Source organism: Anomaloglossus baeobatrachus, chromosome 2 (genome assembly GCF_048569485.1).
Source record: "Anomaloglossus baeobatrachus isolate aAnoBae1 chromosome 2, aAnoBae1.hap1, whole genome shotgun sequence".
Classification (NCBI taxonomy): Eukaryota; Metazoa; Chordata; class Amphibia; order Anura; family Aromobatidae; genus Anomaloglossus; species Anomaloglossus baeobatrachus.
This window is the reverse complement of record NC_134354.1, coordinates 800817432-800833613: the sequence shown is the minus strand read 5'-3', so window position 1 is coordinate 800833613 and position 16182 is coordinate 800817432. Positions and strand designations below refer to the sequence as shown.

At 59.7% G+C, this 16182-nt stretch overlaps 1 protein-coding gene across 1 annotated transcript in view; it reads left to right on the top strand.

The window, feature by feature from the left end:
* The first annotated feature begins 505 nt into the window (after positions 1-505).
* TPP1 (tripeptidyl peptidase 1) overlaps positions 506-16182 on the top strand; it is a 39725-nt gene continuing 24048 nt past the window's right edge. Inside the window, exons 1-3 of the mRNA XM_075337739.1 lie at positions 506-586; positions 8747-8830; positions 14153-14292. Coding sequence (XP_075193854.1) covers positions 537-586; positions 8747-8830; positions 14153-14292 — 274 coding nt within the window. The 5' untranslated portion in view covers positions 506-536. The remainder of the gene's footprint in view (positions 587-8746; positions 8831-14152; positions 14293-16182) is intronic.

Genomic DNA, 16182 nt, shown 5'->3' with positions numbered 1-16182 from the left:
AGGGGGATGTATCCATCATGTATAGGGGGTGTATCTTGTATCCATCATGTATAGGGGGGTGTATCTTGTATCCATCATGTATAGGGGGGTGTATCTTGTATCCATCATGTATAGGGGGGTGTATCCATCATATATAGGGGGGTGTATCTTGTATCCATCATGTATAGGGGGGTGTATCTTGTATCCATCATGTATAGGGGGATGTATCCATCATGTATAGGGGGGTGTATCTTGTATCCATCATGTATAGGGGGTGTATCTTGTATCCATCATGTATAGGGGGGTGTATCTTGTATCCATCATGTATAGGGGGGTGTATCTTGTATCCATCATGTATAGGGGGGTGTATCTTGTATCCATCATGTATAGGGGGGTGTATCTTGTATCCATCATGTATAGGGGGTCGTTACTTGTTATGGACGGAGCAGCGTCACACACGGTCATTCCCTCCCGAAGAGGATTAGACCCCACGTGATTATCAGCGCGTCCTCCTCCGATCACGTGCGCGCTGGGGCGGGGCGTCATGTGACAGTCACATGATTCTCTCCCCGGTGACCGTCAGTGAGAGAGGAGACATGGAGCTAAGGTGACCGAGAGCGGAGACCGGGGGAGGAGGAGAGCGGGGACCTGGGGAGAAGGAGGAGAGCGGGGACCTGGGGAGAAGGAGGAGAGTGGAGATCTGGGGAGAAGGAGGAGAGCGGGGACCTGGGGAGAAGGAGGAGAGCGGGGACCTGGGGAGAAGGAGGAGAGCGGGGACCTGGGGAGAAGGAGGAGAGCGGGGACCTGGGGAGAAGGATGAGAGCGGGGACCTGGGGAGAAGGAGGAGAGCGGAGACCTGGGGAGAAGGAGGAGAGCGGGGACCTGGGGAGAAGGAGGAGAGTGGAGATCTGGGGAGAAGGAGGAGAGCGGGGACCTGGGGAGAAGGAGGAGAGCGGGGACCTGGGGAGAAGGAGGAGAGCGGGGACCTGGGGAGAAGGAGGAGAGCGGGGACCTGGGGAGAAGGAGGAGAGCGGGGACCTGGGGAGAAGGAGGAGAGCGGGGACCTGGGGAGAAGGAGGAGAGTGGGGACCTGGGGAGAAGGAGGAGAGCGGAGACCTGGTGAGAAGGAGGAGAGCGGGGACCTGGGGAGAAGGAGGAGAGCGGAGACCGTGAGGAGAGCGGAGACCGTGATGAGAGCGGAGACCTTGAGGACAGCTGGGACCTGTGGAGAAGGAAGAGAGCGGGGACCTGGGGAGAAGGAGGAGAGCGAGGACCTGGGGAGAAGGAGGAGAGCGAGGACCTGGGGAGAAGGAGGAGAGCGGGGACCTGGGGAGAAGGAAGAGAGCGGGGACCTGGGGGACCTGGGGAGAAGGAAGAGAGCGGGGACCTGGGGAGAAGGAAGAGAGCGGGGACCTGGGGAGAAGGAAGAGAGCGGGGACCTGGGGAGGAGGAGGAGAGCGGGGACCTGGGGAGAAGGAAGAGAGCGGGGACCTGGGGAGAAGGAAGAGAGCGGGGACCTGGGGAGAAGGAAGAGAGCGGGGACCTGGGGAGGAGGAGGAGAGCGGGGACCTGGGGAGGAGGAGAGCGGGGACCTGGGGAGGAGGAGGAGAGCGGGGACCTGGGGAGGAGGAGAGCGGGGACCTGGGGAGGAGGAGGAGAGCGGGGACCTGGGGAGGAGGAGGAGAGCGGGGACCTGGGGAGAAGGAAGAGAGCGGGGACCTGGGGAGAAGGAAGAGAGCGGGGACCTGGGGAGAAGGAAGAGAGCGGGGACCTGGGGAGAAGGAAGAGAGCAGGGACCTGGGGAGGAGGAGGAGAGCGGGGACCTGGGGAGGAGGAGGAGAGCGGGGACCTGGGGAGAAGGAAGAGAGCGGGGACCTGGGGAGAAGGAAGAGAGCGGGGACCTGGGGAGAAGGAAGAGAGCGGGGACCTGGGGAGAAGGAAGAGAGCGGGGACCTGGGGAGAAGGAAGAGAGCGGGGACCTGGGGAGAAGGAAGAGAGCGGGGACCTGGGGAGAAGGAGGAGAGCTGGGACCGTGAGGAGAGCGGAGACCTGGGGAGAAGGAGGAGAGCGGGGACCTGGGGAGAAGGAGTAGAGCGGGGACCTGGGGAGAAGGAGTAGAGCGGGGACCTGGGGAGAAGGAAGAGAGCGGAGACCTGGGGAGAAGGAGGAGAGCGGAGACCTGGGGAGAAGGAAGAGAGCGGGGACCTGGGGAGGAGGAGAGCGGGGACCTGGGGAGAAGGAGGAGAGCGGAGACCTGGGGAGAAGGAGGAGAGCTGGGACCGTGAGGAGAGCGGTGACCTGGGGAGAATGAGGAGAGCGGGGACCTGGGGAGAAGGAGGAGAGCGGGGACCTGGGGAGGAGGAGGAGAGCGGGGACCTGGGGAGAAGGAGGAGAGCGGGGACCTGGGGAGAAGGAAGAGAGCGGAGAGCGGGGACCTGGGGAGAAGGAAGAGAGCGGGGACCTGGGGAGAAGGAAGAGAGCGGGGACCTGGGGAGAAGGAGGAGAGCGGGGACCTGGGGAGAAGGAGGAGAGCGGGGACCTGGGGAGAAGGAGGAGAGCGGGGACCTGGGGAGAAGGAGGAGAGCGGAGACTGTGAGGAGAGCGTGGACCTGGGGAGAAGGAAGAGAGCGTGGACCTGGGGAGGAAGAGAGCGGGGACCTGGGGAGAATGAGGAGAGCGGGGACCTGGGGAGAATGAGGAGAGCGAGGACCTGGGGAGAATGAGGAGAGAGGGGACCTTGGGAGAATGAGGAGAGCGGGGACCTGGGGAGAATGAGGAGAGCGGGGACCTGGTGGGAAGGAGGATGAGAGCGGGGACCTGGTGGGAAGGAGGATGAGAGCGGGGACCTGGGGAGAATGAGGAGAGCGGGGACCTTGGGAGAATGAGGAAAGCGGGGACCTTGGGAGAATGAGGAGAGCGGGGACCTTGGGAGAATGAGGAGAGCGGGGACCTGGTGGGAAGGAAGATGAGAGCGGGGACCTGGTGGGAAGGAAGATGAGAGCGGGGACCTGGTGGGAAGGAAGATGAGAGCGGGGACCTGGTGGGAAGGAGGATGAGAGCGGGGACCTGGTGGGAAGGAGGATGAGAGCGGGGACCTGGTGGGAAGGAGGATGAGAGCGGGACCTGGTGGGAAGGAGGATGAGAGCGGGGACCTGGGGGGGGAGGAGGGTGAGAGCGGGGACTTGGGGGGGCGGGGGGGGAGGAGGGTGAGAGCGGGGACCTGGGGGGAGAGGAGGGTGAGAGCGGGGACCTGGGGGGAGAGGAGGGTGAGAGCGGGGACCTGGGGGGAGAGGAGGGTGAGAGCGGGGACCTGGGGGGAGAGGAGGGTGAGAGCGGGGACCTGGGGGGAGAGGAGGGTGAGAGCGGGGACCTGGGGGGAGAGGAGGGTGAGAGCGGGGACCTGGGGGGAGAGGAGGGTGAGAGCGGGGACCTGGGGGGAGAGGAGGGTGAGAGCGGGGACCTGGGGGGAGAGGAGGGTGAGAGCGGGGACCTGGGGGGAGAGGAGGGTGAGAGCGGGGACCTGGGGGGAAGGAGGGTGAGAGCGGGGACCTGGGGGGAAGGAGGGTGAGAGCGGGGACCTGGGGGGGAAGGAGGGTGAGAGCGGGGACCTGGGGGGAAGGAAGGTGAGAGCGGGGACCTGGGGGGAAGGAGGGTGAGAGCGGGGACCTGGGGGGAAGGAGGGTGAGAGCGGGGACCTGGGGGGGGGGGAGAGGAGGAGAGCGGGGACCTGAGGGGAAGGAGGGTGAGAGCGGGGACCTGGGGGGAAGGAGGGTGAGAGCGGGGACCTGGGGGGGGGGGGGAGAGGAGGAGAGCGGGGACCTGGGGGGAAGGAGGGTGAGAGCGGGGACCTGGGGGGGGGGGGGAGAGGAGGAGAGCGGGGACCTGGGGGGAAGGAGGGTGAGAGCGGGGACCTGGGGGGGGGGGAGAGGAGGAGAGCGGGGACCTGGGGGAAAGGAGGGTGAGAGCGGGGACCTGGGGGGAAGGAGGGTGAGAGCGGGGACCTGGGGGGAAGGAGGGTGAGAGCGGGGACCTGGGGGGAAGGAGGATGAGAGCGGGGACCTGGGGGGAAGGAGGGTGAGAGCGGGGACCTGGGGGGGAGGAGGGTGAGAGCGGGGACCTGGGGGGAAGGAGGATGAGAGCGGGGACCTGGGGGGAAGGAGGGTGAGAGCGGGGACCTGGGGGGAAGGAGGGTGAGAGCGGGGACCTGGGGGGAAGGAGGGTGAGAGCGGGGACCTGGGGGGAAGGAGGGTGAGAGCGGGGACCTGGGGGGAAGGAGGGTGAGAGCGGGGACCTGGGGGGAAGGAGGGTGAGAGCGGGGACCTGGGGGGAAGGAGGGTGAGAGCAGGGACCTGGAGGCGGAGGGTGAGAGCGGGGACCTGGAGGCGGAGGGTGAGAGCGGGGACCTGGGGGCGGAGGGTGAGAGCGGGGACCTGGGGGGAAGGAGGGTGAGAGCGGGGACCTGGGGGGAAGGAGGGTGAGAGCGGGGACCTGGGGGGAAGGAGGGTGAGAGCGGGGACCTGGAGGCGGAGGGTGAGAGCGGGGACCTGGAGGCGGAGGGTGAGAGCGGGGACCTGGAGGCGGAGGGTGAGAGCGGGGACCTGGGGGTGGAGGGTGAGAGCGGGAACCTGGGGGCGGAGGGTGAGAGCGGGGACCTGGAGGCGGAGGGTGAGAGCGGGGACCTGGAGGCGGAGGGTGAGAGCGGGGACCTGGGGGCGGAGGGTGAGAGCGGGGACCTGGGGGCGGAGGGTGAGAGCGGGGACCTGGAGGCGGAGGGTGAGAGCGGGGACCTGGGGGGAAGGAGGATAAGAGCGGGGACCTGGAGGCGGAGGGTGAGAGCGGGGACCTGGGGGGAAGGAGGGTGAGAGCGGGGACCTGGAGGCGGAGGGTGAGAGCGGGGACCTGGGGGGAAGGAGGGTGAGAGCGGGGACCTGGAGGCGGAGGGTGAGAGCGGGGACCTGGAGGCGGAGGGTGAGTGCGGGGACCTGGGGGGAAGGAGGGTGAGAGCGGGGACCTGGAGGCGGAGGGTGAGAGCGGGGACCTGGGGGGAAGGAGGGTGAGAGCGGGGACCTGGGGAGGAGGAGGAGAGCGGGGACCTGGGGAGAAGGAAGAGAGCGGGGACCTGGGGAGAAGGAAGAGAGCGGGGACCTGGGGAGAAGGAAGAGAGCGGGGACCTGGGGAGAAGGAAGAGAGCGGGGACCTGGGGAGAAGGAGGAGAGCTGGGACCGTGAGGAGAGCGGAGACCTGGGGAGAAGGAGGAGAGCGGGGACCTGGGGAGAAGGAGTAGAGCGGGGACCTGGGGAGAAGGAGTAGAGCGGGGACCTGGGGAGAAGGAAGAGAGCGGAGACCTGGGGAGAAGGAGGAGAGCGGAGACCTGGGGAGAAGGAAGAGAGCGGGGACCTGGGGAGGAGGAGAGCGGGGACCTGGGGAGAAGGAGGAGAGCGGAGACCTGGGGAGAAGGAGGAGAGCTGGGACCGTGAGGAGAGCGGGGACCTGGGGGAAAGGAGGGTGAGAGCGGGGACCTGGGGGGAAGAGGGTGAGAGCGGGGACCTGGGGGGAAGGAGGATGAGAGCGGGGACCTGGGGGGAAGGAGGGTGAGAGCGGGGACCTGGGGGGAAGGAGGGTGAGAGCGGGGACCTGGGGGGAAGGAGGATGAGAGCGGGGACCTGGGGGGAAGGAGGGTGAGAGCGGGGACCTGGGGGGAAGGAGGGTGAGAGCGGGGACCTGGGGGGAAGGAGGGTGAGAGCGGGGACCTGGGGGGAAGGAGGGTGAGAGCGGGGACCTGGAGGCGGAGGGTGAGAGCGGGGACCTGGAGGCGGAGGGTGAGAGCGGGGACCTGGGGGCGGAGGGTGAGAGCGGGGACCTGGGGGGAAGGAGGGTGAGAGCGGGGACCTGGGGGGAAGGAGGGTGAGAGCGGGGACCTGGGGGGAAGGAGGGTGAGAGCGGGGACCTGGGGGGAAGGAGGGTGAGAGCGGGGACCTGGGGGGAAGGAGGGTGAGAGCGGGGACCTGGGGGGAAGGAGGGTGAGAGCGGGGACCTGGGGGGAAGGAGGGTGAGAGCGGGGACCTGGGGGGAAGGAGGGTGAGAGCGGGGACCTGGAGGCGGAGGGTGAGAGCGGGGACCTGGAGGCGGAGGGTGAGAGCGGGGACCTGGGGGCGGAGGGTGAGAGCGGGGACCTGGGGGCGGAGGGTGAGAGCGGGGACCTGGAGGCGGAGGGTGAGAGCGGGGACCTGGGGGCGGAGGGTGAGAGCGGGGACCTGGGGGCGGAGGGTGAGAGCGGGGACCTGGAGGCGGAGGGTGAGAGCGGGGACCTGGGGGGAAGGAGGATAAGAGCGGGGACCTGGAGGCGGAGGTTGAGAGCGGGGACCTGGGGGGAAGGAGGGTGAGAGCGGGGACCTGGAGGCGGAGGGTGAGAGCGGGGACCTGGGGGGACGGAGGGTGAGAGCGGGACCTGGGGACGGAGGGTGAGAGCGGGGACCTGGGGGCGGAGGGTGAGAGCGGGGACCTGGAGGCGGAGGGTGAGAGCGGGGACCTGGGGGGAAGGAGGATAAGAGCGGGGACCTGGAGGCGGAGGGTGAGAGCGGGGACCTGGGGGGAAGGAGGGTGAGAGCGGGGACCTGGAGGCGGAGGGTGAGAGCGGGGACCTGGAGGCGGAGGGTGAGAGCGGGGACCTGGGGGCGGAGGGTGAGAGCGGGGACCTGGGGGGAAGGAGGGTGAGAGCGGGGACCTGGAGGCGGAGGGTGAGAGCGGGGACCTGGAGGCGGAGGGTGAGAGCGGGGACCTGGAGGCGGAGGGTGAGAGCGGGGACCTGGGGGGAAGGAGGGTGAGAGCGGGGACCTGGAGGTGGAGGGTGAGAGCGGGGACCTGGAGGCGGAGGGTGAGAGCGGGGACCTGGGGGCGGAGGGTGAGAGCGGGGACCTGGGGCGGAGGGTGAGAGCGGGAACCTGGGGGCGGAGGGTGAGAGCGGGGACCTGGGGGCGGAGGGTGAGAGCGGGGACCTGGGGGCGGAGGGTGAGAGCGGGGACCTGGGGGCGGAGGGTGAGAGCGGGGACCTGGGGGCTGAGGGTGAGAGCGGGGACCTGGGGGCGGAGGGTGAGAGCGGGGACCTGGGGTCGGAGGGTGAGAGCGGGGACCTGGGGTCGGAGGGTGAGAGCGGGGACCTGGGGTCGGAGGGTGAGAGCGGGGACCTGGGGTCGGAGGGTGAGAGCGGGGACCTGGGGTCGGAGGGTGAGAGCGGGGACCTGGGGTCGGAGGGTGAGAGCGGGGACCTGGGGTCGGAGGGTGAGAGCGGGGACCTGGGGTCGGAGGGTGAGAGCGGGGACCTGGGGTCGGAGGGTGAGAGCGGGGACCTGGGGGCGGAGGGTGAGAGCGGGGACCTGGGGGCGGAGGGTGAGAGCGGGGACCTGGGGGCGGAGGGTGAGAGCGGGTAGACGCGAGGAGCGCAGGGAGGAAGGGGGAGACCCGTAGGGAAGGATAGTGGGGACCGGGAAAAGCGAGGGCCGATTGAACGGGGAGACTGAAGGAAGGAGGAGAGCAAGGACCGGAGAAAACGAGAGGATTAGAGCGAGGATTGGAGAGGCCGGGAACAGGAGGACATCAGGGACCTGGGGAGAACTGGGACTGGCAGGAGGACAGATGTGTCCCCTGGGAGTAGAGGGAGGTTAGGTGGGTGTGGCCCCCGGTATTGCAGTGTATTGTAGCCCCCGGTATTGCAGTGTATTGTGGCCCCCGGTATTGCAGTGTATTGTGGCCCCCGGTATTGCAGTGTATTGTGGCCCCCGGTATTGCAGTGTATTGTGGCCCCCGGTATTGCAGTGTATTGTGGCCCCCGGTATTGCAGTGTGCTGTGGCCCCCGGTATTGCAGTGTATTGTGGCCCCCGGTATTGCAGTGTGCTGTGGCCCCCGGTATTGCAGTATATTGTGGCCCCCGGTATTGCAGTGTATTGTGGCCCCCGGTATTGCAGTGTATTGTGGCCCCCGGTATTGCAGTGTATTGTGGCCCCCGGTATTGCAGTGTATTGTGGCCCCCGGTATTGCAGTGTAGTGTGGCCCCCGGTATTGCAGTGTAGTGTGGCCCCCGGTATTGCAGTGTATTGTGGCCCCCGGTATTGCAATGTACTGTGGCCCCCGGTATTGCAGTGTACTGTGGCCCCCGGTATTGCAGTGTATTGTGGCCCCCGGTATTGCAGTGTACTGTGGCCCCCGGTATTGCGGTGTATTGTGGCCCCCGGTATTGCGGTGTATTGTGGCCCCCGGTATTGCGGTGTATTGTGGCCCCCGGTATTGCGGTGTATTGTGGCCCCCGGTATTGCGGTGTATTGAGGCCCCCGGTATTGCGGTGTATTGTGGCCCCCGGTATTGCGGTGTACTGAGGCCCCCGGTATTGCAGTGTATTGTGGCCCCCGGTATTGCAGTGTATTGTGGCCCCCGGTATTGCAGTGTACTGTGGCCCCCGGTATTGCAGTGTATTGTGGCCCCCGGTATTACAGTGTATTGTGGCCCCCGGTATTGCAGTGTATTGTGGCCCCCGGTATTGCAGTGTATTGTGGCCCCCGGTATTGCAGTGTATTGTGGCCCCCGGTATTGCAGTGTATTGTGGCCCCCGGTATTGCAGTGTATTGTGGCCCCCGGTATTGCAGTGTATTGTGGCCCCCGGTATTGCAGTGTATTGTGGCCCCCGGTATTGCAGTGTATTGTGGCCCCCGGTATTGCAGTGTATTGTGGCCCCCGGTATTGCCTTGGTATAACGCTGCGCCTGTTCCTGCGCAGGTCCTGCTGCTTTCTGGTTCTACTCTGCATCCAACTGAAGATGGCGGATTGTGGGGTCTTCCCAGAGCTGGACCAGAGTCTCAGGTCAGTGCAGCCCCCACATCATATACTACAAACCCCCCACAGGAGAGTCACAAATTCAGGAGGAGACGTAGTATCATATGTTATTGTATGTACACGCGGCTATCCTGCCTGTAACATATACACAACCCGGGCTATCCTGCCTGTAATATATACACGTCCTGTACACCCGGCTATCCTGCCTGTAACATATACACAACCCGGGCTATCCTGCCTGTAATATATACACGTCCTGTACACCCGGCTATCCTGCCTGTAATATATACACAGTCCGGACTATCCTGCAGGAGATACACGTCCTGTACACCCGACTATCCTGCCTGGAATATATACACAGCCCGGACTATCCTGCAGGGGATACACGTCCTGTACACCCGGCTATCCTGCCTGTAATATATACACAGCCCGGACTATCCTGCAGGAGATACACGTCCTGTACACCCGGCTATCCTGCCTGTAATATATACACAGCCCGGGCTATCCTGCCTGTAATATATACACGTCCTGTACACCCGGCTATCCTGCCTGTAATATATACACAGTCCGGACTATCCTGCAGGAGATACACGTCCTGTACACCCGACTATCCTGCCTGGAATATATACACAGCCCGGACTATCCTGCAGGGGATACACGTCCTGTACACCCGGCTATCCTGCCTGTAATATATACACAGCCCGGACTATCCTGCAGGAGATACACGTCCTGTACACCCGGCTATCCTGCCTGTAATATATACACAGCCCGGACTATCCTGCAGGAGATACACGTCCTGTACACCCGGACTATCCTGCCTGTAATATATACACAGCCCGGACTATCCTGCAGGAGATACACATCCTGTACACCCTGCTATCCTGCCTGTAATATATACACAGCCCGGACTATCCTGCCTGTAATATTTACACAGCACGGACTATCCTACAGGAGATACACGTCCTGTACACCCGGCTATCCTGCCTGTAATATATACACAGCCCGGACTATCCTGCAGGAGATACACGTCCTGTACACCCGGCTATCCTTTCTGTAATATATACACAGCCCGGACTATACTGCAGGAGATACACGTCCTGTACACCTGGCTATCCTGCCTGTAATATATACACAGCCCGGACTATCCTGCAGGGGATACACGTCCTGTACACCCGGCTATCCTGCCTGTAATATATACACAGCCCGGACTATCCTTCAGGGGATACACGTCCTGTACACCCGACTATCCTGCCTGCAATATATACACAGCCCGGACTATCCTGCAGGAGATACACGTCCTGTACAGCCAGCTATCCTACCTGTAATATATACACAGCCCGGACTATCCTGCAGGAGATGCACGTCCTGTACACCCGGCTATCCTGCCTGTAATATATACACAGCCCGGACTATCCTGCAGGAGATACACGTCCTGTACACCCGGCTATCCTGCCTGTAATATATACACAGCCCGGACTATACTGCAGGGGATACACGTCCTGTACACCCGGCTATCCTGTCTGTAATATATACACAGCCCGGACTATCCTGCAGGAGATACACATTCCTGTACACCCGGCTATCCTGCCTGTAATATATACACAGCCCGGACTATACTGCAGGAGATACACGTCCTGTACACCCGGCTATCCTGCCTGTAATATATACACAGCCTGGACTATCCTGCAGGAGATACATATTCCTGTACACCCGGCTATCCTGCCTGTAATATATACACAGCCCGGACTATACTGCAGGAGATACACATCCTGTACACCAGGCTATCCTGCCTGGAATATATACACAGCCCGGACTATCCTGCAGGAGATACACGTCCTGTACACCCGGCTATCCTGCCTGTAATATATACACAGCCCGGACTATCCTGCAGGAGATACACGTCCTGTACACCCGGCTATCCTGCCTGTAATATATACACAGCCCGGACTATCCTGCAGGAGATACACATTCCTGTACACCCGGCTATCCTGCCTGTAATATATACACAGCCCGGACTATACTGCAGGAGATACACGTCCTGTACACCCGGCTATCCTGCCTGTAATATATACACAGCCCGGACTATCCTGCAGGTGATACACGTCCTGTACACCCGGCTATCCTGCCTGGAATATATACACAGCCCGGACTATCCTGCAGGAGATACACGTCCTGTACACCCGGCTATCCTGCCTGTAATATATACACAGCCCGGACTATACTGCAGGAGATACACGTCCTGTACACCCGGTTATCCTGCCTGTAATATATACACAGCCCGGACTATCCTGCAGGAGATACACGTCCTGTACACCCGGCTATCCTGCCTGTAATATATACACAGCCCGGACTATCCTGCAGGAGATACACGTCCTGTACACCCGGCTATCCTGCCTGTAATATATACACAGCCCGGACTATCCTGCAGGAGATACACATTCCTGTACACCCGGCTATCCTGCCTGTAATATATACACAGCCCGGACTATACTGCAGGAGATACACGTCCTGTACACCCGGCTATCCTGCCTGTAATATATACACAGCCCGGACTATCCTGCAGGTGATACACGTCCTGTACACCCGGCTATCCTGCCTGGAATATATACACAGCCCGGACTATCCTGCAGGAGATACACGTCCTGTACACCCGGCTATCCTGCCTGTAATATATACACAGCCCGGACTATACTGCAGGAGATACACGTCCTGTACACCCGGTTATCCTGCCTGTAATATATACACAGCCCGGACTATCCTGCAGGAGATACACGTCCTGTACACCCGGCTATCCTGCCTGTAATATATACACAGCCCGGACTATCCTGCAGGAGATACACGTCCTGTACACCCGGCTATCCTGCCTGGAATATATACACAGCCCGGACTATCCTGCAGGAGATACACGTCCTGTACACCTGGATATCCTGCCTGTAATATATACACAGTTCGGACTATCCTGCAGGAGATACACGTCCTGTACACCCGGCTATCCTGCCTGTAATATATACACAGCCCGGACTATCCTGCAGGAGATACACGTCCTGTACACCTGGCTATCCTGCCTGTAATATATGCACAGCCCGGACTATCCTACAGGAGATACACGTCCTGTACACCCGGCTATCCTGCCTGTAATATATACACAGCCCGGACTATCCTGCAGGAGATACACGTCCTGTACACCCGGCTATCCTTTCTGTAATATATACACAGCCCGGACTATACTGCAGGAGATACACGTCCTGTACACCCGGCTATCCTGCCTGGAATATATACACAGCCTGGACTATCCTGCCTGTAATATATACACAGCCTGGACTATCCTGCAGGAGATACACGTCCTGTACACCCGGCTATCATGCCTGTAATATATACACAGCCCGGACTATCCTGCGGGATATACATGTCCTGTACACCCGGCTATCCTGCCTGTAATATATACACAGCCCGGACTATCCTGCAGGAGATACACGTCCTGTACACCCGGCTATCCTGTCTGTAATATATACACAGCACGGACTATACTGCAGGGGATACACGTCCTGTACACCCGGCTATCCTGCCTGTAATATATACACAGCCCGGACTATCCTGCAGGAGATACACGTCCTGTACACCCGGCTATCCTGCCTGTAATATATACACAGCCCGGACTATACTGCAGGAGATACACGTCCTGTACACCCGGCTATCCTGCCTGGAATATATACACAGCCCGGACTATCCTGCAGGAGATACACGTCCTGTACACCCGGCTATCATGCCTGTAATATATACACAGCCCGGACTATCCTGCAGGAGATACACGTCCTGTACACCCGGCTATCCTGCCTGTAATATATACACAGCCCGGACTATCCTGCAGGAGATACACGTCCTGTACACCCGGCTATCCTGCCTGTAATATATACACAGCCCGGACTATACTGCAGGAGATACACGTCCTGTACACCCGGCTATCCTGCCTGGAATATATACACAGCCCGGACTATCCTGCAGGAGATACACGTCCTGTACACCCGGCTATCCTGCCTGTAATATATACACAGCCCGGACTATACTGCAGGAGATACACGTCCTGTACACCCGGCTATCCTGCCTGGAATATATACACAGCCCGGACTATCCTGCAGGAGATACACGTCCTGTACACCCGGCTATCATGCCTGTAATATATACACAGCCCGGACTATCCTGCAGGAGATACACGTCCTGTACACCCGGCTATCCTGCCTGTAATATATACACAGCCCGGACTATCCTGCAGGAGATACATGTCCTGTACACCTGGCTATCCTGCCTGTAATATATACACAGCCCGGACTATCCTGCAGGAGATACACGTCCTGTACACCCGGACTATCCTGCCTGGAATATATACACAGCCCGGACTATCCTGCAGGAGATACACGTCCTGTACACCCGGCTATCCTGCCTGTAATATATACACAGCCCGGACTATCCTGCAGGAGATACACGTCCTGTACACCTGGCTATCCTGTCTGTAATATATACACAGCACGGACTATCCTGCAGGAGATACACGTCCTGTACACCCGGCTATCCTGCCTGTAATATATACACAGCACGGACTATCCTGCAGGAGATACACGTCCTGTACACCCGGCTATCCTGTCTGTAATATATACACAGCACGGACTATCCTGCCTGTAATATATACACAGCACGGACTATCCTGCAGGAGATACACGTCCTGTACACCCGGCTATCCTGTCTTTAATATATACACAGCACGGACTATCCTGCCTGTAATATATACACAGCACGGACTATCCTGCCTGTAATATATACACAGCCCGGACTATCCTGCAGGAGATACACGTCCTGTACACCCGGACTATCCTGCCTGGAATATATACACAGCCCGGACTATCCTGCAGGAGATACACGTCCTGTACACCCGGCTATCCTGCCTGTAATATATACACAGCCCGGACTATCCTGCAGGAGATACACGTCCTGTACACCCGGCTATCCTGTCTGTAATATATACACAGCACGGACTATCCTGCCTGTAATATATACACAGCACGGACTATCCTGCAGGAGATACACGTCCTGTACACCCGGCTATCCTGTCTGTAATATATACACAGCACGGACTATCCTGCCTGTAATATATACACAGCACGGACTATCCTGCAGGAGATACACGTCCTGTACACCCGGCTATCCTGTCTTTAATATATACACAGCACGGACTATCCTGCCTGTAATATATACACAGCACGGACTATCCTGCAGGAGATACACGTCCTGTGCACCTTATCCTCTTGGGTTTTATCCTCGTCAGCTGAGGGGTGATACTCTGCATTTTTTCTCCAGCGTCCCACAGGGTTGGTTTCCTGCAGAGCATTTCGCCTATAATGACCCGGTTGTTCTGACTTTCGCTCTGAAGCAGCAAAATGTGAAGAAATTGGAAGCGCTGGTGAGACGAGTGTCCGAACCCGACTCCCCCGAATACGGTAATTGATGCATCAGTGCCGAAACCGACGTAAGATCTGAGCCTCACCAAGGAGGTCCTCACCTTCCCCTGCAGCCCCGGGGGACGAGTCTGCGCAGACGCTGCAGCCCCGGGGGACGAGTCTGCGCAGACGCTGCAGCCCCGGGGGACGAGTCTGCGCAGACGCTGCAGCCCCGGGGGACGAGTGTGTGCATGACCGAAACTCCGGGGTTAAAATCCAGGAGTCGGACGCGCTGGCAGCAGAGAGGGGAGTGCGACTATCCTCGGATGCTGCGCATTCATTAGCATGTGATAGTACACCCACAGGGGCATGCATACATGCTAAGGGCGCCAACTAGCCAAGGGAAGTAACGCCCTTGGGACTAGTCCCCTTGCTCATTAGCATATCATATGGGATCTTTAGACATAGTTTTTGTAAAGATCCCTTTATCTATGCTGGTGTATACAGGGACGGTGAGGCAGGGATTAGCAGTATACACCTCTGGGTACTGCCCGTGGTCCTGGCTGCATATTGCACCTCACAGGCGATTCTTCATCCCAAATGCCATAATGGTAAACTCTTACAGGTTAATTGGGTGATGAACGCGGATTTCTCTTGAGCCTCTCTTACGAGTGGGATCTTTCAATATCCATACCCAGATCGAGGGTGGGTATGAACCGAGACCCACCTACCCCGTCCAGTAGTTCATGCACTCGGGGCATGGGATAGGCGTCTGTAACTGGGACTTCGTTGAGTCTCGAATAGTCCACGCAGAAGCGAGTACTCTTGTCCTTCTTGGGCACCAGCACTACACTGGCAGCAAATGGGGTGTGGGAGTGAACGATGACCCTCATAATGAACATTTGATCCACCTCAGCCTTCATTATTGCCAACACTGGAGGTGTCACCCTGTAGGCGGGCTGTCTGAGTGGGGTGGTTGCCCCTGTAATATTGGACCAGGGGTGTTCGACTAGGCTTGCTCATGAGCAGAGGCCGATATGTTCTTAGCAGGTTTGTTAACTTTTGCTTCTGTGATGGACCAAGCCACTGCCCCAACTGGACATCTGTTACCACAATTCCAATTTTGGAGTCCATGAATAAGTCCGGGATCTGATCCATATCTGGGTCATCAAACGGGCGACAAGAAACTGCTAAGTTGGTGACCTCCTGTTCCTCATAAGCTTTTAGCCTGTTGACATGGTGGGCCGTACACAAACCCCTGTGTGAGCCACAGCCACGGTGTAGTCATTATTCTTGCATTTCCTGGTAATGGTGAACGTACCCATCCACGTGGCTTACAGATTTGTTTGTTGTTTTTTTTAGCATAGTAGTACTAGAACCCTCTGTCCATATGCAAATCCTCAGGGTCTGACACAATCCAAAATGGGAACCTCTTTTGTGGCGAAATTGCCCTTCCAACTCTCTTGTACCAGCTCTGAAGGCCCTCGTATCTTTCAGCCGTACAGCACTCAATGGGGGAGAACCTTGTAAAATACTGTAGCACCTCCCGTTTGGCAGAGGAGCTGCTGCAGGTTTTCTCCCACTCACCCCTCTGACTCCACATACCGGCTAATGAGCTGTTTGAGCTTTCCGTTGAAGCGCTCACATAACCCGATAGTTTCAGGGTGGTAAGGGGTGATGCGCAAGCGGCAGAAGCCATGTTTCTCATAGTCTGAATTTAGTTGCTTTGGAACGGGGTCCCCAGGTCGGTCAATATCTCCTGTGGGAACCCTACTCTACTAAAGATATCCAGTAGAGCTTGAGCCATGTGCTCTGCATCTATGGATGACAGTTTAACGGATAGCAAAATCAACCAGGGAGAGGATGACCCAGTTTCCGCTGCAGCTGGGGACAGCTAAGGGGCCTACTATGACAATCCCCTAGAACAGTTTACCTAATAAGAGCAGGGAT